The sequence below is a fragment of the Dicentrarchus labrax genome, unplaced genomic scaffold (genome assembly GCF_905237075.1).
Source record: "Dicentrarchus labrax unplaced genomic scaffold, dlabrax2021, whole genome shotgun sequence".
Lineage (NCBI taxonomy): Eukaryota > Metazoa > Chordata > Actinopteri > Moronidae > Dicentrarchus > Dicentrarchus labrax.
Window position 1 is genome coordinate 17,450,970 of NW_026136709.1, and position 23,558 is coordinate 17,474,527.

At 38.0% G+C, this 23,558-nt stretch overlaps 2 protein-coding genes across 5 annotated transcripts in view; both read left to right on the top strand.

The window, feature by feature from the left end:
• Positions 1-240: 240 nt before the first annotated feature.
• LOC127369812 (uncharacterized) lies at positions 241-11,687 on the top strand. The gene is made up of 4 exons (XM_051411548.1): positions 241-374; positions 4,381-4,474; positions 4,608-4,706; positions 11,388-11,687. The coding sequence occupies exons 1-4, from the start codon at positions 241-243 to the stop codon at positions 11,547-11,549; spliced, it is 489 nt and encodes a 162-aa protein (XP_051267508.1). The 3' UTR covers positions 11,550-11,687.
• Positions 11,688-16,766: 5,079 nt separating this feature from the next.
• nrbp2b (nuclear receptor binding protein 2b) overlaps positions 16,767-23,558 on the top strand; it is a 35,407-nt gene continuing 28,615 nt past the window's right edge. For 2 of the 4 annotated variants that reach the window (XM_051411418.1, XM_051411421.1), the window contains exon 1: positions 16,768-17,498. In XM_051411418.1, coding sequence (XP_051267378.1) covers positions 17,379-17,498 — 120 coding nt within the window. In that variant the 5' untranslated portion in view covers positions 16,768-17,378. Of the gene's footprint in view, positions 17,499-23,558 lie in introns of all 4 variants that reach the window. The other 2 variants (XM_051411420.1, XM_051411419.1) reach the window with 2 other exon arrangements.

Below are 23,558 nucleotides of genomic sequence, written 5' to 3' on the forward strand. Positions count from 1 at the left end.
TAACTCTGCCTTTGTACTTTTTGGACTTGTTTGCCTGTTTGATTGGATTTCTGTGTCCCAGACTTTGCAGGTAAATAACTGTTTTGCTGAGCTCTTGTGTGTTAAGTTGTGCTATTGAGTCCTTTCTACCTAATTTTTGAGAGTTGTTGCTTCAAACCGCACAGGGAAATATGCTGATGCACAAAAAACAACAGAATCCAAGGTGGTGATACGTTTCTATTTGTCAAACAAACAGGCTGGATGGACGATGGTAACTTTGTCATCTACGGCTGGAAGCCTGTGCGAGCTTCAGACACTTCTGGAACAGATGTTTTCTGTCTGCTCATGGAAGAAGACTGCAACCTGGTCATGTACAACAAGGTTGTGCAATCCAGGTGGGCCACAAGCACTTATATCAAGGGTGTTTTCAACAGCTGTCTTCAACTGACCTTGACAGTGTAGCAGCATAGACATAGGGCTGTCATGCGGCAGTGAATTGCACTTGCCTATAAGCGGGGAGATAAAAGAACACCCCTCCCCCCCCTCTCCCACACTCACCTATTCCCCTTTTCTTTTTTTTTTTTTTTTTTATCAGGGCAGCCTATTTTTCCTGCCTTTTCTTCTTTTTTTTTTTTTTCTTTTTTTGTGCTTTTGGTCTAGCGCGGGTGGGGCTCCCCCCCCTCCTCTCTCTGTTTTTTTTTTAAAAAAAAAAAAAAATTAAACTTAAATCTAAAAATCTTTAATTAATTTAGTTTAATTATGCTTATTTTATTTTTATTGTTAGGGAATGGGTTTTGGGGGGGCGAAATTCAAGAGGTGGTAATTCACGTTCCTTACCCACCTGTTGGGGGGGGGGGTGTTTTTTTTTTTTTTTTTTTTTTTTTTTTTTTTGTTGTTTTTTTTTTTTTTTTTTGTTTTGTTTTTTTGTTTTTTTTTTTTTGTTTTTGTTTTTGTTGTGTTTTTTTTGTGTTTTTTGTTTTTTTTTTTTTTTTTTTTTTTTTTTTTTTTTTTTTTTTTTGTGTGTGGTGTGTGTGTGTTGTGTTTTTTTTTTTTTTTTTTTTTTTTTTTTTTTTTTTTTGTGTCTGTTGTGTGTCTGTTGTGTGTGTTTTTTTTTTTTTTTTGTTTTGGCTTTTTTTTGGCTTGTCTCTGTGTTTTGTCAAAATTATTTTTTCTACTTGGCTTGGTCCGCACTGCTTTGCCTCTGCCATAAAACCCCGTTTGCTGTGTTGTTTATACCGCTTTGTCGACTATATGTCTGCTGTTGTGCCCCTACTGCTAGCTGCATAGCTGTGTCTCTGCTGCTGTATGTGGAGAAAAGAGAGAGAGAGAGAGAGAGAGAGAGAAAGAAAAAGGAAAAAAAAAAAAAAAAAAAAAAAAAAAAAAAAAAAAAAAAAAAAAAAAAAAAAAAAAAAAAAAAAAAAAAAAAAAAAAAAAAAAAAAAAAAAAAAAAAAAAAAAAAAAAAAAAAAAAAAAAAAAAAAAAAAAAAAAAAAAAAAAAAAAAAAAAAAAAAAATAAAAAAAAAAAAAAAAAAAAAAAAAAAAAAATAAAAAAAAAAAAAAAAAAATATAATAAAAAATATATATATTTTTTTTTTTTTTTATTTTTTTTTTTTTTTTTTTTTTTTTTTTTTTTTTTTTTTTTTTTTTTTTTTTTTTTTTTTTTTTTTTTTTTTTTTTTTTTTTTTTTATAAAAAAAAAAAAAAAAAAAAAAAAAAAAAAAAAAAAAAAAAAAAAAAAAAAAAAAAAAAAAAAAAAAAAAAAAAGGAGAGAGAGAGAGAGAGAGAGATTTATACTTATACTGATGGGTGGATTCATATGTTATCATTCATCCTGAAAGATTAATGCATGAAGGAAACATTAGCAGTTAACAATGGCATCTACCTCTGTCCTGCTCAGTGTGCCAGATGTTTAGCTATTCCTCTTTATCCTATTTAAAGCTGCTGGCGAAAGATATCTTATTGAGGAATATGGCAAAGTTTATTTATAAAACCTGACAGTCCAGAGTTGGGACCGGGGTGCAGAGCTGCTGTCTTACACACTTCTCTGCACCTAAATGATTTAAAGAAATAAAAACGAGAGGAATTAAAAATAAAACCTAATAAAAATGAAAACCAACTCCTCCGTAGAATATCGCTCAATTTGGCAAGATAATCTTAAAACCTACAGAAAGGCCCTCCGTAATGCCAGAGGAGCCTATTACTCAGCACTAATAGAAGAAAATAAGAATAACCCTAGGTTCCTCTTCAGCACTGTAGCCAGGCTGACAGAGTCACAGCTCTATTGCAACGACTTCATGAGCTTCTTTTATAATAAAAGTATTATTATTAGAGAATTAGTCACCAAATGCCATCAACAGGTATCACTGGCTCTCCAAGTGTAGGAACTTTAACTGATGTAAACTTAGATATATATTTAGACTATTCTGCTATCAATCTTCATCAGTTAACTTCAATTATTTTTTCATCGAAGCCATCAACCTGTCTGTTGGACCCGATCCCAACTAGGCTGCTTAAAGAAGTCGTACCCTTAAATGGCACTTCTTTACTGGATATGATTAATCTTTCTTTATAATCAGGATATGTACCACAGTCCTTTAAAGTAGCTGTAATTAAACCCCTTCTTAAAAAGCCCACTCTTGACCCAGGGGTTTTAGCCAACTATAGATCAATCTCTAACCTCCTCTTCCTCTCTAAGATTCTGGAGAAAGTAGTCACCAAACAGTTGTGTGCCTTTCTACATAACAATAGTTTATTTGAGGATTTCAGTCAGGATTTAGAGTTCATCAAACTACAGAGACAGATTGGATAAAGTTAATAATGACCTTTCGATTGCTTCCGACAATGGACTTGTCTCTGTACTTGTATTATTAGATCTTAGTTCTGCATTTGACACCATTGACCATAATATTCTTTTACAGAGACTTGAGCATCAAATTGGCATTAAAGGAACCGCACTAAGCTGGTTTAAGTCATACTTATCAGATCGTTCGCAGTTTGTACATGTTAACGATGAATCTTCAATAAATACTACAGTTAGTCATGGAGTTCCACAAGGTTCTGTACTTGGACCAATACTATTTACTTTATATATGCTCCCTTTAGGCAACATTATTAGGAATCACTCCATTAACTTTCACTGATACGCGGTTATATCGATCGAGCCCGATGAAATGAATCAATTATCTAAATTACAAATATGTCTTACGGACATAAAATCCTGGATGACCTGCAATTTTCTGATGTTAAACTAAAAAAAATTTTTGGCCCCAAAAACCTTAAAGACTCACTGTCTAAAGATATATAGTTACTCTAGATGGCATTACTTTGGCCTCTAGCACCACTGTCAGGAATCTTGGAGTTATCTTTGATCAGGATTTGTCATTTAATTCCCACATGAAACAAACTTCCAGGACTGCCTTCTTTCATTTACGTAATATTACAAAAATTAGACACATCCTGTCTCAGACGGATGTAGAAAAACTAATCCATACATTTGTTACTTCTAGGCTGGATTACTGCAACTCTTTATTATCAGGTTGCCCCAATTAGTCCATTAAAACGCTCCAATTAATTCAAAACGCTGCAGCACGAGTACTGACAGGAACTAGAAAAAGAGATCACATCTCTCCTGTACTAGCTTCTCTGCATTGGCTCCCTATAAAATGTAGAATAGAATTTAAAATCCTCCTCCTCACCTACAAAGCTCTTCATGGTCAGGCCCCTTCATATCTTAAAGAGCTCATAGTACCCTATTACCCCACTAGAACACTACGTTCTCTGAATGCTGGACTACTTGTGGTTCCTATAGTCTCTAAAAGTAGAACAGGAGCCAGAGCCTTCAGTTACCAAGCTCCTCTCCTGTGGAACCAGCTTCCAGTTGTGGTTCGGGAGGCAGACACCCTCTCCACATTTAAGAGTAGGCTTAAGACATTCCTCTTTGATATATATAGTTAGGGCTGGATCAGGTGAGTCCTTAACCATTCCTTAGTTATGCTGCTATAGGCCTAGACTATCGGGGGATCTCCCATGATGCACTGAGCTCCTCTCTTCCTCTCTCTCTCTTTCTGCACTCATTCATGTTCCATTAATGCATGTTACTAACTTCACTTCTTCCCCAGAGTTCTTGTGCTTTCTCGTCTCGCAGGTCCTGCTTGACTGCCATTGTCACTAATCATCTTCATGTTCATCATCATCAGTCACTACTATTAGTGTAGTTGTTGTTGCTGTGCAACTGTCTGTCTCTTTCTCTGTCTACATTTGAAAAGTGTCCTGAGATAACTTCTGTTATGAATTGGCGCTATACAAATAAAATTGAATTGAATTGCAGTTTATATTTCTGCTGTTAGGTTTATAATAGCTGCATACTGTGTATAATGCAAAAGGGATTTTCTTTCTGTTGCAGAATCATGAGCAGGAACTTCCTGTCCAAAGATCAGGAGCTCCGCAGGGGAGACTATCTGATGTCCAACAACAAGGAGTGGAAGCTTATTTTCCAGGTGTGTAATTTCTGCACTTGCAACACTAATCACGATGCATGATACATGTGTAAAAGTAAATGCAAAAAGTAAGAAAATAAGTGTGTGGAAATGCATTCTGGTACCAGTCACATGTCTATTTTTCTGGCTGCAGGACGATGGTAACTTTGTCATCTACGGCTGGAAGCCTGTGTGGGCTTCAGACACTTATGGATCAGACGCTGTCCGCCTGGTCATGCAGGAAGACTGCAACCTGGTCATGTACAACAAGGATGACCATCCCAGGTGGCACACAAAAACACATGTGAATGGTAATTTCAGGAGCCGTCTTCAACTGACCGATGATGGCAAACTGTTGGTGTACAAGGAAGGGGAAGAACTTTGGAGCTCTGCTAACTCCAAAGGCATGAAGAGATCACAATAGTGATAAATTGCCTGTATTTCAAGCTCTTTTTAACTGTCTCTCACTTTCTATTTGAACTGTGTGCAGCATTGAGAGCAACAAAAAGAACCACCAAAGTCAACTCATAACTCTGACAGGGGCCATTCTGCTGCACAATTAATGCTGAGAATAAATGCACAAGAAAACAATACTGTCCAAGGTGGTGATACGTTTGTATTTGTCAAAGAAACAGGCAGTATGCAGAAGATTTCAGGCTGGCTCTTTGACAGATTTGTTCTTTTGTGATATGATGCATTTTCATAACATTGTGTATGACATTTGCTCTTTCGGGTTCCTTTTTGTCCAGTAACTTTTTATACTTTCACTCAAGTATAAAAGCATTCACTCATTAGCTGTTTTTTTGTTGTTTTTTTTACTTCCCTCTGACCTCAAAGAACTTTCTGATGAATCTACAGAACGTTGTGAAATGTTGTTCTTCAAGTCTACAGTTCAGATTACTATCAATATCCTTTTGGGAGTGACTTCAACATTTTCTAAATGGTTAATTACGTTTATCACAGAAGAAGTAGGAGACAACAAGAATGTCTAGGGGTTGTTTTTTTTACCTAATTTTCCAGGTTGTTGCTTCAAACCGCACAGGGAAATATTGAACTTGTTACACCACTTAATTTATTTTTTGAGCAGTTGTTAAAAGTTACTTCCCAAATTTAACATTTTAAAACAAAATATCAAACCAGTTTATACAATACAAAACAATGTCAAGATTAAACTACTGAACATTTCAAATCTGTTCCAACTTGACCAGCTACAACATTACATTATTACAATATTATATTATTAGTTTACATTTTAAAGAAACACTTGACTGTATGGTGTTGGTCATTGTTGCTTTATATATACATATATAGTTTGGCCTATTTTATTCAGCTTGTTGTCCTTCACATGATCTTGGTGTCCTCAGGGGACTGGCTTGTATGTAGGCTGTATAACAGCCCCATGCTTGATTTAACTGTATTTCCATTTCTGTCTCACTTTCTATTGGAACTGTGTGCAACATTGAGAGCAACATAAAGAACCACCAAAGTCAACTCATAACTCTGACAGGGGCCATTCTGCTGCACAGTTAATGCTGAGAATAAATGCACAAGACAACAATACTGTCCAAGGTGGTGATATGTTTGTATTTGTCAAAGAAACAGGCAGTACTGTTGTCTTCTGTTTTTTTACTTCCCTCTGACCTCAAAGAACTTTCTGATGAATCTACCGAACGTTGTGAAATGTTGTTCTTCAAGTCTACAGTTCAGATTACTATCAATGTCCTTTGGGCAGTGAATTTAACATTTTCTAAATGGTTACTACATTCCTTAGGTTTATCACAGAAGAAGTAGGAGACAACAAGAATGTCTAGGGGTTGTTTTTTTTACCAAATTTTGTGTGCAACATTGAGAGCAACAAAAATAAAAAACAAACAAACAACAGTATCCAAGGTGGTGATACGTTTCTATTTGTCAAACAGGCTGGATGGACAATGGTAACTTTGTCATCTAGAGCTGGAAGCCTGTGCGGGCTTCAGACAGATAGATCAGATTGTTTACCGCCTGGTTATGCAGGAAGACTGCAACTTGGTCATGTACAACCAGGATGAGGCACACAAACTCTGTCGTCTTCAACTGACCAATGACAGCAAACTGGGGCTGAACAACGAATGAGAAGAGACTTGGAACTCTTCCAACTCCAAAGCCATGAAATGATGAAAGGATGGTTTGAAAAGTATTTTGAAAGTCATCTTTCATCCACCCACCTGTTGAGTATATATTCCCTGTGTTCCTTCCCTTCTGTGCCACTTCGTCCTTTGTGTCAAGCGTTCCAGCAGTCCCTTGTGTTCCTTTTTAACTCTGCCTTTGCACTTTTTGGACTTGTTTGCCTGTTTGATTGGATTTCTGTGTCCCAGACTTTGCAGGTAAATAACTGTTTTGCTGAGCTCTTGTGTATTAAGTTGTGCTATTGAGTCCTTTATCCTGGTTTAATTATAATTATTGTTTGTTTCAGAACCATGAGTCTGAACTTCCTGTCCAAAGATCAGGAGCTCCGCAAGGGAGATTACCTGATGTCTAACAACAAGCAGTGGAAGGCTATCTTCCAGGTGAGTAAACCAGAATATTTGCAGTGCAGAAGTTGATCAAATATCATACATTTTTTACTAGCCTGTCTGGTTATATTGCTATATTTTGATAATAGCCAAATATCTGTTTCTGCCTGCAGAACGATGGTAACTTTGTCATCTACGGCTGGAAGCCTGTGTGGGCTTCAGACACTTATGGGACAGATGTTTTCCGCCTGGTCATGCAGGAAGACTGCAACCTGGTCATGTACAACAAGGATGAGCAAGCCAGGTGGCAGACAAACACACATGTGAATGGTAATTTCAGGAGCCGTCTTCAACTGACCGATGACGGCAAACTGTTGGTGCACAAGGCAGGAGAAGAACTTTGGAGCTCTGCTAACTCCAAAGGCATAAAGCATTGAGATTGCAAGCCTTTTTAAATTGAATGCTCTTTAATTGAAATTATGTTTGGATGTCAGTGTGAATAACAGTGAACCTGACTGCCATGTAATCTGGAATCAAATAAAAACACATGTTAACAATGTATACATGTGTCTTTGCTCTTTTTGTACTGTAAAATAGGCCAGACTCTGACATTTGACATCTGTCATTTAAAACTACATATATGATACAAATGTGAAACTTTAAAACAGCAACTGTTGAACACATGAAATAGACGCACTGCAGGATTTAATCTACATTTTCTAACTCGAAACAATTAAAACAGGGAAACTGAGTTCTGTTATAGACAAGTTCAACTCTGTGGTAAAACTCAGGGAAGTTCTAGATAATTTACAACAAACAACATGGAAAACCTCAAATATTTCATCCAATGGTAGATAAATATTGCCTCTCAATTATTCAGATCTTTAAAATAAGTAAAGCTTGTGATTCAATCATGTAAAACTATAAAGTAAAAGGTTGGCATTCAAAATCTTACTTAAGTATACAAAGTTACTGAACAAACACGTTTATGGGAATGTATTCAGATCTGTATATTATATAAAAATAAAAGCAAAATCTATCCAAGATCCAGTCTGTAATCTTCTGCATGTATATATAAAAAAAATCAATGACCTTCACCATACAAAGGTTAAACAAGTGTTTCTGTAAGGAGCAACTTTTATATGCTGTTGTAATTTGAACAACAATTGTAATCTGAAAATTGACTAGTAACTAAAGCAGTCAGACAAATATAGTGGAGTAAAAAGTACAATATTTTCCTCTGAGATGGAGTGGAGACTAAATAGAAAGCTGCATAAAGTGGTAATAATATTAAAGTACAAGTACTTCAGTAAATGTACTTGTTTACATTCCACCACTGTAAACTAGTAAATGCTTGTAAGGTGTATGTGGATACAGTAGGATCAGTGTGACATCTTGTGGTGGATTGCTGAAGTTGCAATAATTTATTTAAACTAACTCATGCTCCTAACTGGCACCAGGTGGTAAAGTGAGCAATGAGTTTTTAAGACTCTAGTTACATCCTGGTTCTTCAATCTCTTATACTGTCAGCAGTTACTTCTTTAATTTGGTACCAAACACTTGATAAAAATGTGCATTTTCTGTTTTTTGAAGCTGATTATTTCAAAGACATTGTAGAATGAATGTGTTTCTATATATTATTGTGTCTTTAGGCTTAAAGCAGGCATGCTGACTGTTGACTCTAAAGGTTATTTCAGTAAATCTGAAAGCATGAACTGTGGACAAAGCAATGGTCTGTCTTCCTGTATGAGTTTGGTAGATTTCATGTGTTATGTTACACATGTAGGGCAGTCACGAACACTCACCTGATTGTTCTCGGGGGTTCATGACTCTAAAAGGTTTGAGAATTGCTGTATTAGTGGGCTAATCCTGTATTCATAGAAACACTATGTTTTAAAAGTATGAAGGCAAATGTATGAAAACAAAGAATAAAAACATTGAATTTTTTTTATGACTGGAGGATTGGAAATTTAAACTTTCCACTTTATGTGACTTTATATTTCCACTCTACTGCATTTCAGAGGCAAATATTGCACGTTTTACTCCTCTTAACAGATTTCAACTTCTCATACTCTTCCAGTATCCAGAAAGATGATGGTAATGGTTTAAAGTAACAACACTGACTGTTGTTAGGAGATGGGATTCAAACCTTCGCCTCTTTAAGTGTAGTTACATTTAGGCAACTAAAACTATTTGCTTAAGATAAAGCAAAGATTGTAGTCATGGTAAATGAGGTGTCAAAGTCAGACAGTCTGTACAGAACTGTAAGCACGTCTGTCCACATCTAGTAATTAACCATTCACTAAAAAGCTCTATAAAGTATTATTTAACATGCAACAGCGTTAGGAGTCAATTTCATTTGCAAAAGAAGGCTGAATCGCATTGAAATGACTGATGGAAAACAGTTACAACAGTACTTTTTCACAAGAACTACTTCCCATTATTGGACAGCAGGTAGTTTCCCCTGCGGACCTTATCATTTTTGGACAAGAAGTTCTTGCTCATGATTCTGCAACAGAAAGTGTTGAATCCATCTAAAACACTGAGCACAAGAAACTTAAAGACATTTCAAGTTTTTTTTACCATGTCCCTTTAGAGGATCCATGCTTATGTGTAGTTGTGCGAACAAAAAGTGACAATGTAGCATCTAATTCAGAATAAGACATGGTCATTGGCAAAAGATGGAGCAGAGAAGTTTTGACCAAACTGCGACTTTAATATGAACATTACTGCCATTTGGCTTTGTTAGAAATCATCAAATGTTAATATATCCATTTTAAGTAGTAATAGGAAATAATGGTGTAATACTAGTGGCAGTTGTAGTGATTGAGTGGCTGTTGTTCAAGATGTAACCACAAGTCATGAGTCTTAAAAATTGTGAAAGAGTTACTTTACCATGTATGGTGCCAGTTAGGAGCATGAGTTTGTTAAAATGAAAGAATTTACTGCAACTGCAACAATGCACCACAAGATGCAACACTAATCTTACTGCAGTCTTTGTATCCATATACCTTACAAGCATTTACCAGTTTACAGTAGTGGAATGTACATTTACTGAAGTATTGTACTTAAGTACAAAATCGAGGTACTTTGCTTCCGTATTACCATTTTATGCAACTTTATATTTCTACTCCACTTCATCTGAGAGGCATATGCTGCATTCATATGTGTGTGCACAAAATCAAACTCACACTTCCCAGCTGCAGTAAAGTCTCTGGGCACCAGTCCAGACAGTATATGGTCACTATGGTACTCCTCATAGCCACACATTATTTTAATATTAGATAATGATTATCTTGTCTCTCAGTCAAGGTTCAGTTACAACATTGTAATGTGAGATGGACAGCAATGGACTGACATTGACAATTGACTGAATGCCTTGTCCCTGTGTCTGATTACCCACCCACCCGTAGAGTGTATATTCCCTGTGTTCCTTCCCTTCTGTGCCATTTCATCTTTGTCCTTTGAGCCAAGCATTCCAGTATTCCCTTGTGTTTCTTTTACCTTGGTTTTTGGGTTACTCCTTTCCTTTTTGGACTTGTTTGCCTGTTTGATTTGATTTCTGTGTCCCAGACTTTGCAGGTAAAGGTAGAAATTCTGTTAACTTTAGTCTCGTATTCTTTTGAAAGTCATCAAGGAGGAAATTATTGCAACTTGTCACACTGTAGTCTCACCTTGCATATACCTGTCTATGGTTACATAGAACAGCTGCATATTTTGAAATATGGCCAGTATGTTACTGTCTGTGATTATGAAATACTGTAAATGAAGGTTAGGAAACAATTGGACTACTTACTAAGATTTTTTTTAAAACGTCACAATACCATATTTAGTAACACTTCCACAACTCAGATAATATAAAGACGGAGCGACCAGCTGTGAATTTCACTTCCTTCACTTCTGCTCACAGACTGACTGGTGTGGGACATTCAAGCATGTGAGTACTTTTACACTTCTTTTACTGTCATCCTTTGTGTTGAAGTGCCTTTTTGACTCTCCCTTTGCACTTTTTGGACTTGTTTGCCTGTTTGATTGGATTTCTGTGTGCCAGACCTCGAGGTACAGAACTGTTTTACTGAGTTCTTGTGTCTCGAGTCCTCTTTCCTGGTTCAGTGATAATAATTGTTTGTTTCAGAATCATGAGTCTGAACTTCCTGTCCAAAAATGATGAGCTTCGCAAGGGAGATTACCTGATGTCCAACAACAAGCAGTGGAAGGCTATCTTTCAGGTGAATAAACCAGAATTTTTGCAGTCCAAAAGTTCATCAAAATTCATATTTTCTAGCCTGTCTGGTTCTATTGCTATATTTTGATTACAGTCAAATATCTGTTTCTGCTTTCAGGACGATAGTAACTTTGTCATCTACGGCTGGAAGCCTATGTGGGCTTCAGACACTTATGGATCAGACGCTGTCCGCCTGATCATGCAGGAAGACTGCAACCTGGTCATGTACAACAAGGATGGGCATCCCAGTTGGCACACAAACACACATGTGAATGGTGATTTCAGGAGCCGTCTTCACCTGACCGATGATGGCAAACTGTTGGTGTTCAATGAAGGGGAAGAACTTTGGAGCTCTGCTAACTCCACAGGCATGAAATGAAGTCATGACATTGCAAGCCTTTTTAAACTAAAATGCTCGGCAAGTAAAAGTCGTGTTTGGATGTCAGTGTGAATTACAGTAAACCTGACTGTCATGTAACCTGAAATCAAATAAAAACACATGCTAACAATGTATAAATGTGTCTTTGCTCTGTCATTTAAAACTACATATATGATACAAATGTGAAACTTTAAAACAGCGAGTGTTGAATACATGAAATAGACGCACTGCAGGATTTTATCTACATTTTCTAACTCAAAACAATTAAAACAGGGAAACTGAGTTCTGTTATAGATAAGTTCAACTGTGTGGTAAAACTCAGATATGTAATCTAATGGTAGACAGATACTGCCTTTCAATTATTCAGATCTTAAGTAAAAGTTGTAATTCAATAATGTAAAAATATAAGTAAAAGTAAAAGGCCAGGATTCAAAATCTTACTTAAGTATACAAAGTTACTGGACAAAAAGAACCCAGAAAGATCAAATGGTGTACACGTTTACAGGAATGTATTCAGATCTGTATATTATATAAAAATAAAAACAAAATCTATCCAAGATCCAGTCTGTAATCTTCTGCATGTATATATAAAAAAACAATGACCTACACCATACAAGGGTTAAACAAGTGTTTCTGTAAGGAGCAACTTTTACATGCTGTTGTAATTTGAACAACAATTGTAATCTGAAAATTGACTCGTAACTAAAGCAGTCAGAAAAATATAGTGGAGTAAAAAGTACAATATTTTCCTCTGAGATGCAGTGGAGACTAAATAGAAAGCTGCATGTAAAGTACAAGTACTTCAGTAAATGTACTTGTTTACATTCCACCTCTATGAACTAGTAAATGCTTGTAAGGTGTATGTGGATACAGTAGGATCAGTGTGACATCTTGTGGTGGATTGCTGAAGTTGCAATAATTTATTTAAACTAACTCATGCTCCTAACTGGCACCTCGTGGTAAAGTGAGCAATGAGTTTTTAAGACTCTAGTTACATCCTGGTTCTTCAATTTCTTACACTGTCAGCAGTTACTTCTTTAATTTGGTACCAAACACTTAAAACTGTGCATTTCTTTTTTTTTTTTTTAAGCTGATTACTTCAACCCAATACCAATCAATTGTTTCCTCTCAATTACATTTGTGTGTTTTAGTTACTTTTCAGATTAAAATTTTTCATACTCTTCCAGTATCCAGTGAAAACCACAAATCTCTTTGTTGTTCTTTGATGTGTTGGGATTCTCTTGTCTCTTAAGTTAAACGTTTAGTGTGTAACATTGAGGAGGATCTATATCAGTTGGATCTGAAACTTCACCACTAGATGTCACTAAATCCTACAGACTGGTCATTTAAATTTAAAACTCCTCTTAGATTTAGCTGGAAAATGCATCGTCACACAGCTCTCACAACCACCTCTTGATGCTGTTCGTTTTTCACTGGAACTTGATGATGGACTATGACACTGTGTAAGATCTGCTATTTGTTGCATTTTGGCGCCCCGAGTTGGTGCAACACCACCGTCGTAGATGTGGACAGCAGCACAGATGCATTTGTTAGGGTTATATTACTTAAGACCAAAAACCAGCAGGTTGAAAACTAACTCAGCCAAACATCAAACAGGCGCAACAACACAAGACAAAGCAAGCCAGATAATATTACTGACTAGTCCAAAAGTAAAAAGGCCAACTTTCCATCCGTCTTGCAGCCAGTCCCACATTTATTCTCGTCAACGGCTTCTTGCTTGGTCACTTTCTCCTTTTCTCTTCTTAGATTTCCTCCATCAATGTCCTCTTGGGTCTCTTTGCCTCTGCCATGTCATGCCATTTGGGGCAGCAGTAGCTCAGTGTGTAGGGACTTGGCTGGGGAATCGGAGGGTCCCCGGTTCAAGTCCCACAGATATATACACAGTATGGAGTGTGGACTGGTAGATTCACCTCCTGTGCACTGCCGAGGTGCCCTTGAGCAAGGCAACCTAACCCCAAGAAACTGCCACTAACGAGGCGAGCCCATCACTCCACCATCTCTCTCCCTGTTTGTATGTCCACAAGCCCCTGCATGTGCATGAATGTGCGTTTCGGCCTGTGTGTGTGTGTGTGTGTGTATAAAAAATAAATAGAGTGTAAAGAAGAATTTCCCCAACTGGGGATTAATACAGTATATAAAAAGAGAGATACGTTTCGGGACTCATTTGTTGTCTGGCTGTGAACAACAATGTATAATATAACTATATAAAACTATGATATACTAAAAATTTTGTTTGCATTTGTTGCTAAATATGGAGCTTTTCTTGTTGTACTTGAACATTAAAGTCTCTCTCCTGAGTTTGAGAACCCTGCTTAACACTTAATTAACTAATGGGGCAGTAGCCAAATCTCTCTTTTTCCCCTTTTCTGATATTGAGAGAGAAAGCTGCCAAAAATGCAGCACTACAGACTGGTTATTTATATAAAGAATCTTTTTTTATAGTGATGTTAAGAGCAGATTTTCACACTGAGTACCATAATTGTTATTTTGATGTTGACTACGACTCGTTGTTATGTTGGTTGTTGCTCTGCTATTACTGCCGGTCCTGAAACACCATTTTGTGCCCTAGACGTGGCTCGTCTAGACAGCGCCATTGTCTGCTCTGCTCCTTGTGCCAAGAGTAAATCTCATTAGCGGTGAGAGGAACTGGCAGAACAGAGGCTCACAGCCTCTCTGTGAGCACTGTGTGCTAAATATAGAGGAAGAGGGTGATTACTATATAGATCTGTGATTATAACTGAACTGCTAACCAGTGCAGATATGATACTATTTCCACTGAGGTGCTTAAAACAGGAGATAAAGCACCATATGGAGTATATGAAAATTATAAAAAGATGTATTTTTCATTACAAACAATCCATCAAATGTAAATATTATGAAGTAAACATACTTCCTTCTGCAAATTACCTTCCTACATGATGTCTTGTGTTACAGCCTTTTCTTGCTACAGAGGTATTTTCAAGCCAGAACCACTAGATGGCAAACAAGGTTTATATTAAAAAACAGTTCGCGTGAAGTAACACACACCTCTGCTTGATACTTGGAAATACAGACTGAGTACCGTATTATTTCTGACTTGGGCTCAAAAGGATATAAACTACAGACAGGCTGTTGCAGCTTTTAGGGCTGGGATTTGTCACTGTCGGTCTCTTTAGTATTTCAGGAAATTACTTGAAGCAAATACAGTTTTTAATATAAATAACTTAACTCAAAATACCTCATAAACAGAGCAGGGCTAAACCAGATTGTGTGTCCATTTCACTAACTAATAGTGGTCTAAAACTTATCAAGCTTAAAGTAGCCATTGTTGCCCTGAAAGGACCAAAAACACTTCAATATTTGTTTCCTAAAATGGTTTCAATAATGTGTAGACATCTTTAAATTACAATTTTCTTCAAAGCAAAATATTTAATTTAGTATTGTCTCATCTCCAAGTTTCTATCACATGTCAGCTTCATTAAATGCCCAGAGACGAGTATTCCTAGACTGGATTAACTCTACCTTGACCCCAATTTAATTAAACTTTATTTAGTAATGTGGGCCATGTGAGCACAGCATAAACTAAAATAATTAAGACAAAATTGTGTCCCCTTTACAACACAGAGCTGCCACAACCCACTTTTCCAAAAATCCGCTGTAATGCAGTAAATCTGGGGTGTTTGGGGCCCCTGGGAATCTGGAGCTGTGGGGCAGTAGCCTGCTATGTAACAGTTGTAGTCGAGCAAGGAGCTGTGATGTTAACTTGGTAATTTCGGTTGTATGATATTAAATTTAGGCTACATTGTCCATTAGTTTAAATATGTGTAGGCCTATGAATTTAATATCATTATCAATATATTTATGCAATATATTTACTCATCATTGAACATGCTGTTTTACTCCTTTGCTCTTCTGCACATTAACTTACTGCAGGGTTTTGCAGACAGTCTTCATTGTGGGCGACAAATCTGGAGGTTTCAGTTGCCAGTAGCACCTTCTGCTAAACAATTTGAGCAACTCTGAACCACTCCAAACATTCAGGGCTTATATCCTAATCCATACAGAAAATCTTTTCCAACACATTAAGTCTGTAAAATATAATATCAGCCAGTAATTACTGGCCTGTCCCTACACTTTCTGATGCTCCTACTACTTTACTCAAGACTTTTCCCACAACTGGAGCTTTCAAAGACCCTCCAAACACAGCCACATTAAACCACAGGCCTTCCTTATTAAGATACAAAAGCCCCTTTCTGTTTTTATTAACATATTAAACAGCCAGGCCCTTGTGATGCCCTGATCTGGTTTAGGTTCTGGTGGTTTTATGGTACTGACTGTTGCAGTGTTCTGGTTTTAAAAGTAGATTTTTTGTTGGTTTGGTTTAAGGTTTTAAACAACAAACACTTAACACACCTGTACTGGACATACTGAGAGGAAAAAATATGATATAAGTATAAACTACACATAAGAAAAACATGATGTTAGACTTGAAATCATTAGATTAATGTTAAAAGTGAATATATCTTATTTCCACAGTGGTCTTAGCTATCCAGAATCAGGATAAAAAAGACTGCTATGTTCAGGGGGGCGACAGCTAGAGGCGTAGCCAGCGTTCCCTCCCTACTAGAGTCCGAACATGACAGGAAGTTGGCTTGTTAGTACCATGGAAGGATTCCTCAAGGGCCCAGAGCCCCTGAACCAGAGTATATGCACTGACTGTTGACATTTCTGGTTGGAAAGTCAATCAAACAGTCAGAAAAAGATGCAAAATGACAACAAAAACATGCAAAATAACTACAAACATTATGTAGTAGTTGGGTGTCTTACTGTGGGTGGGGGGCCTTTTTATGTTTCTGTGTCCAGGAGCCCATCAACTCATAATCTGCCCATGGATCTCGGCTATAAAATTACAGTTAACAGCTATTTTTATAACATTTAATGTTGTTTTCTGACCTTAATTTATTCCACTGGCTAATTCTTAATATTGTACAGCCAAGAACCTGCACTTTTTTGTTTTCTTATTTCAAATATGAGACACATTTTTACTCACTGTGCCCCCTCTTCATTAACATTGAGGTGGTGGTATCGTATAGGGTTTTTTTGTTTTTAAACTACAGCTTCCAGACAGGCTCAGTTTTCTTTCTGTGCCACCTACAGACACTGTGCGCACATACTGGGCACTTTACGGTACTCCATCTCTCTCCGCACCGTGCCTGTCAGGAGCCCACGGCGTCAGATCCAGCAACACCGACAATGACGCGTGTGGAAGATGGTCGAAAAATGAACTCTGTGCTGTAAAAACAGACATCTGGTGGTGGGTTGAGGAGGGGGTCGAGCTGTGGATCATTTTGCCTCAACGACTGAGCTTTTTCCTCTCTGGTTCGGTGTGAAGAAAGAATTTCGCAAGCTTTTAGTTTTTTGTTTTGCATGCAGCCGACAGGGCGCATGAAGTCTGGGGTATATTTTTCCACCCTGTTCAGTTTCTGCCCTCGCAATGTGCGCGCTGCTGGTTTTTATCTGAAGGGAGGTGTGGTGACTGACTGAGGAGTGCCTCTCTGAAGCAATATCCATGTTTCACTGCAGGATGTTTTGAGCGCCAAGAGGGGTTTTGTGAGCGGCTGGTGTCGTCTGGGGGGGTGTTGGTGTTGGTGGTTGGTTGGTGGGGGAGTTTCTTCACTGCGCAGACGAGCGTCGGACCGTCTCTGCGCTACCGCTCCTCGTCTGGTCTGATCCGACAACAACAACACATCAGAGCATTCAGGAGGGGGAAAGGGAAGGCGGTAAGGGAAGCTCAGTGGAGTGGGAAATCTGGAAATATACGGCGTGAAAATGACGATGTCCGTCCCGGAGAGGAAATCAGGATCGGAGGGGAAGGAAGAGGAGAGCGAGGATGAGAGTGAGATCTTGGAGGAGAGCCCGTGTGGTCGCTGGCAGAAGCGTAAAGAGCAGGTTGGTTGGTGTTTTTGTGTGTGTGTGTGTGTGTGTGTGTGTGTGTGTGTGTGTTTCCTTTAAAATGCATCCTCGATCAGGATATAAATCAATGAAGTAACCCTCTTTTGGTCACGCTGGACATCCTCTGTTACGCAATTCTTGAGCCAGGCCGAGGTTTTTTATTGCCCAATGGTCTTTTTTTTGCACCATCCCACCATAAATCTACCACAGTGACATATCCGTTGATCTGCTTAGCCCACTTAGTCTGTTTCAGTGGGACAGGAATAGTTTGGTTATTTCACCCCCCCACCCCACCTCTTCTTTTGTCTGGAGGATTTCTGTTGATCCTGACACTGAACTCCGGGACCTGGACTTAATGATGTACTCTTGACTCTTAATTCAGGGTTGCAAATCACACTAACACACCGAGGGCGTGTAAACAAGTCTGACTCCTTCAATTTATAACCAGGATTGAAGCCTAAATTACATGTTGTACCATAAAGAACATGCAGATATAGCAGGAGAAGTATTGCGTTATTCAAAATAAAGGGCAACTAATCAATTATAGAAATTAATAAAACAGTCAACCGGCCATTATTTGAGTCACTTTTAAAGCTAAAAGGTCAAAAACTTTTGCTCATACTGTTAAATGTGAGTTTTTTTTGCTTTTATATCATTGTAAACTGGGTATATTGAGGTTTTGGACTGTTTGGACAGCCAATTTGAAGATGGTTGGTGATGTTTACCACATTTTATAGACTGAATGAATCAATTTAACAAAAAACAATCAAAACAAATAATGAAAAAAAATTGTTAGTTGCAGCCCTAGAACAAACTATTGATCAATTATTGATATTTCTGCCTGTTATTTTCTTGATTATTCTGTTTAACCAAAAAAAAATGTCAGAAAACAGTGAAATGCTTCTTTTTGAAATTGTTATTTGACTTAACCCGTGCAAAAGGTTACGTTTACTATCACTAAAGATGAAGAAAAATAGAAAATTTACACAATTTAGAACCTGGAACCCAGAAATGTTTTACATTTTTGATTGATCAATAGCTTTCAGGGCGCCCTGGTAGCTCACCTGATAGAGAAACGCCCCGTGTACCAATGCTGAGTACTTACTGCAGCAGCTCGGGTTAAAATCTGACCTCTGGTCCTCTGCTGTCCCCTCTCTCTCTCCCCATCTTAAGCTGTCCTATCATATAAAGGCAGAAACAAACATTGCTTTCATGATTAATGGGTATTTGCTGATCAAATTTCCTGTTGCAGCACCAGAGAAGGTTCAGACAACCTCATTTGAAGGCTTCTGTGTTTGTGAAAGAAATAATTACAGGACAACTTGTTGTGCTTTTAATATTATTGAAGGGTCCCTACTGCTATATTTGTGTCCGTCCAGATAATATATTAGCACCACTACAGATTAATTACTCAGTGACCTAGCTTGAGGCGACTTCTCCCATAAATAATCCCATGTTTGTTTCATGTCAACATCAAAGACATAAAGGGCAGCACGCCGTTCTCTGACATTCACCGTATCAGCGGCCTTGTTGAGACCGGAGCCTTTCCACATGCTCCATGTGAGGAATATATAAGACATTTACCCAAAAGTTCACTTATTTTTAGAGAGAAGAGACATCTGAATGGTTCAGCAATTGTGAAGCAGTGGGTGTCGCCTCCGCCTACAGCTGCAGATAAGGCTGAGAATTTAAGTTGAAGGTTATCTCTTGAACACACACAGCGTCCTCTGCACGCTACGACCCACCTGACCTCACTGTGTGTGCGTTTGAGCATCATTCATGTTGGAAACGACACACGCAAACGCTCACACCCCGGTGTTTTTCCACTCATTGATTAACCATCTGTATGTTTTCTGGCCTACTGTCACATTTCCATTAACCCTCCACTGAGAGCAGCAGTCATTCAAGGCTGGTTGCTATAGTAAAAAAAAATCCATATTAGAATATCAATAGCAATAATTTTCCTGATGTCGACACAAAAATATGTAGCTCCACTTTTTATATATTTATGTGTATATTTAATTTTAATCACACTTTTATGTCAATTTTGGTAATTGTTTTCCTACAGCTGTCAGAAAATAGCCAAAATTGGCCATCAGAAGACCCTAAACCTCCAGGTGACGTCTTCAAATTGCTCATGTTGTCCAACCAATCAAAAAAAAGGGTATTCAGTTTTTACAATGACATAATGCAGACAAAATACTAATTTTCTTGATTATTAAAAAATCTAATCTATGAAATCTCAGAAAACAGTGAAAAATGTACCAGAAAGTACAACTTGAAGTCATAAACCTGCTTATTTTCCCTGTAGAACAACCCCAAACCCCCCAAAATATTTTATTGAACTGTTTACTGTCACATAAAACTTAAGAAAAGCAGAAAATCGTCACTATGGAGACGTTGGAACAAGGGCATGTTTGGCATTTTTACTTGATGAATGACTTTAAACAACCAGCGAATCTTTTATCATGAAGTCTTTCACTTAAATGTTCACCTTGACGTAGCTCACACAGCGATCGTGCACATTTAGCACTGAAGAGGCTTCTTTTTTTTTTAATGACGGGAAACGAGGCAAAGCATTCGTCTCTGTTGCCAGGTTTCAGCGTTTATCCATGTTTGATCCAGACTGTCACAAACAGAATGAACCCATGTGACACATCTTCTCTGCGGGGACAAGCTGAAGCACTTACTGCTCCGACAAGTTAAAACCAGAGCTGCTGTTGACATATTCTGGGAGATCACACAGAATCTTAACAGCACAGTAGTTACATGAAATCATCAAAAAACATGTTTCGGTGCAAACTTGTCTCTTTTGATGCGTACGTGTTGGATGTCTCCTCTCTCCCTCCATCCTACAGGTCTAGGTGTGTCTTGAGCGTTAGGCTTGAAACGTACATGAAGACTCAAGTAAATAAGTCAGTGGGTGAAAGTTCAGAATACACGCTGCCATATCTGTTATTCAGCTCAGGCATTAAAATAAACACAGTCACATGGCCAGCACATGGTTGCCTTGTTTTCTCAGCAGACACGCAGGCGGGATTCGTTTTACATTTTTTAAACTGGATGAATGTGTTGCCTTCAAAGTCAGTTCATCCCTCTTGACTCAACACAACTCAGCATTGATTTTTTTTTTTCCCCGAGTGATGTTGGTGTGATTGGAAAGCGCAACAGTGTGAGTTGAAACATAACAACTGTAAAGGCTTCTTTCTCATTGTGGTTTATTGGTGAAACAAATCCTTTCTGGCTCTGATGTTTGTGTGAAAAGCAACAGAAAACGTCCCCTGAAGTTACACCACGAAATGAATTCGAGAAATTAATTAAGCGGAAGTTGGTGGTTTATCAAATTATTTTCTTTCCACATGAATTTAAATGGGTGGACAATTGTTGCGCATGGTGTTGAAATACTGCTGTCTTTGTGAACATGACTTGACATGATTTGTGACGGGTGGCACGTATCCTTTGTTTGAGTCATCTGTGCTTTCCCAGAATGGTGACATTCAGGCTAACACACTTTTTACACAGACAAGGTATTGACTCACAAATTATTGCTGTTGAGACAGAAACTGTCCTCTTCTCTACAGTTTATCTTTATCTGATATTTGCACAATAAGTAATCTTACTAATCTTTTTGTGTAGTATGGAGATCAGATTTTCTATGAGGCGAAATTTGAATCAAGTAAACCATGCAAGAAAGGTTGGAGGGACAGGTGCATGCTGGGGAACATAGTTATTATATTTCAGCCTGCTGATTTGACTTATTAACACCATTAGTAGCTGGAGCTGCAGCACCTTCTGTGACTCCTTAGAGTATTTTTAGATTCAGTTTGATATACACTTTGCGAGAATATTATAATTTCTGATTTTCCCTCCAGGATTGCACAGGCTTTTAAAATTATCTTTAACTATAGATAGTTGCGGTCATAAATTGATTTAATGGCAGCTTTTCTAAAAGACTGCGATGCATTTTGCGTGAGAAAGTGAAAAGTGCAGAAATAGTTGTGATTGTTTTTGTATAATTCATTAAAAATCCCAGGCAACAGTGAGAGTAAAATAGTAATTTGGCGGCATATTGACTGGTGATGATGCAGAAGAATTGCTGTGATTGGTCAAAATAGCATGGTCACGCAGAATTCACAAGGATTGGTTGAATTTGTTGCGATCTCAACTTCCTGGAGGGACTGCAAATCATCCATAAAAAACTTAGAAATAATACAAAAAAGACGATTCTTATAACTCTAGAGCTTCCCTAAGGATCACCGCATTTTTTTGTTTTCTTCAGCATCAAAGTAATCCGGTAATAGTTGTCTGTACATCCATGGTGGCATTACAAAGAGAAACTGTTAAAGCTAATTTTGCATATTTATAAGGTGGCCAGTTTACCAGAGAGTAAACAAATATAGGCTGAAATAAACAGGGCTTAAGTTGTAGTCCACAGCCAACTAACTGACTCCATGGCAACCTTATAGTCCCTGTCTAAATTTTGTCCAAGGGTGGGGGCCCACAGTGTGCTCTAAAAAGGTGATTGTCGTAACAGCACAGTGGGAGTTACATCCATCAAGGGACACAATCCACCCCAACCTGTCACACTGGGCTCTTTTATCACAGTCCAGCCTGGACAGAAGATTATCGCTGCCCCCCCCCTCCTGTGATCTTTACTCGATATTGCAGCATGGTAGACCTCCTGAAGTGAGTCCACACCCACATCCATGCGGTGGTGCACCAGCAGCACAGTACTCATTCCAGTAATTGCTCCATCTTCTATTTCAAGGACCTGCCTCCATCTGCTCACAGAGAGATGAAAATGAGGCAGCCTGGGACGGGCAAGACTGCAGCAATTTGTCATGGTGTTAATTCACAAGCACAGATGAATATGTGAGGTTGAACGTGATGGGAAGATGCTGCTTTCTGCACTTGAATGTTAACCGAAATCCCATGCATGTGTCAGCGATCACATGCATGTGTCAGGGTTGAGACAACTGGAGGCACTGGCACATGAGGAGTGAGCAATATGTTCAAAATTACATGGCAATAGGCCTTTTTTACCGGAGACATTTTGACATGTCACAGTAAGAAAAACACAGGTTTAAATAATATAATTAATAATGGCTGGATTCCATTTAGCTGCTGTGGTTTCAGGGTCCTGGTATTGTGCATTTTGACTCGCATGAATAGAACAGAGCCATTGTTGTGCTGTAAAAAAAGCCCTGTATTGATTACAGCAGTATTGTTCATCATGTAATTATTTGTTGATATTCAAGGTTTCTCCCAGGAAATTGTGTAGCAGAGGTGGAACTGCACACCGCCCAGATCCCGACTCATCTATTGATCAGTTTAGTGAGTAGATAGAGCCACGCTCATAAAATGTTGTATTATTTGTAAAAATTAAACTTATGTCTTTCATACAGCTGCTGACACAAGTGATGTAGGATGTCAAAAAAAAGTCTCGTTATCTTTCTACCAAAGTTATGTCTTTGTATTGAAGTTTTGTCTCATTAATCGTCCAAAATCAAAATATATACAATTTACAAGGATATAAAACAGAGAAAAGCAACAAATAACTACATTTTAGAACCTGGAACAGTGAATTTTTTGGCATTTTTGCTTGTTAAATTACTTTAAACAGAGAATGTAATATCAAAATTAACTGTTAACAAATGTTTCTAATGATGACCTTATGTGATACGTGCCACACACGTTGGGATCATTTTATCACGGTCAAAAATCTTAACCTGACAGTATCTATGATGTATGTTGTGTAGTTTCTGGATGTTTTTCATGTTTGAGGTTGTAAAGACATTTAACGGAGCCCTCGGCACAGAGCGTTGCCCCTCGTAAGCCCATGTCAAGTTGCGGCTTGCAGTAAGTGCTGCCTGTCCTGAGGGGATCCTCCTAATGACTTACATTCTGTAATAATCCAGCAGTGCAGGCATTGCTGGTCTGACAGCTGCCCTATGAGGAATGACATCCACTCAGATTTCCCTGGAGGGGAAACAGAGCAGGGACAGTCAGCTTTGATCCACCTGTTAACACGGCCACTCTGCCGACGGCGGTGCTCCC

Bases quoted from the DNA above. Each gene is read 5' to 3' on its own strand.
- LOC127369812 (XM_051411548.1), top strand. From the start codon at position 241: ATGGACGATGGTAACTTTGTCATCTACGGCTGGAAGCCTGTGCGAGCT. The intron at 375-4,380 runs GTGGGCCACAAG...TTTCTGTTGCAG, and splicing joins AACAAGGTTGTGCAATCCAG to AATCATGAGCAGGAACTTCC. The intron at 4,475-4,607 runs GTGTGTAATTTC...TTCTGGCTGCAG, and splicing joins AGTGGAAGCTTATTTTCCAG to GACGATGGTAACTTTGTCAT.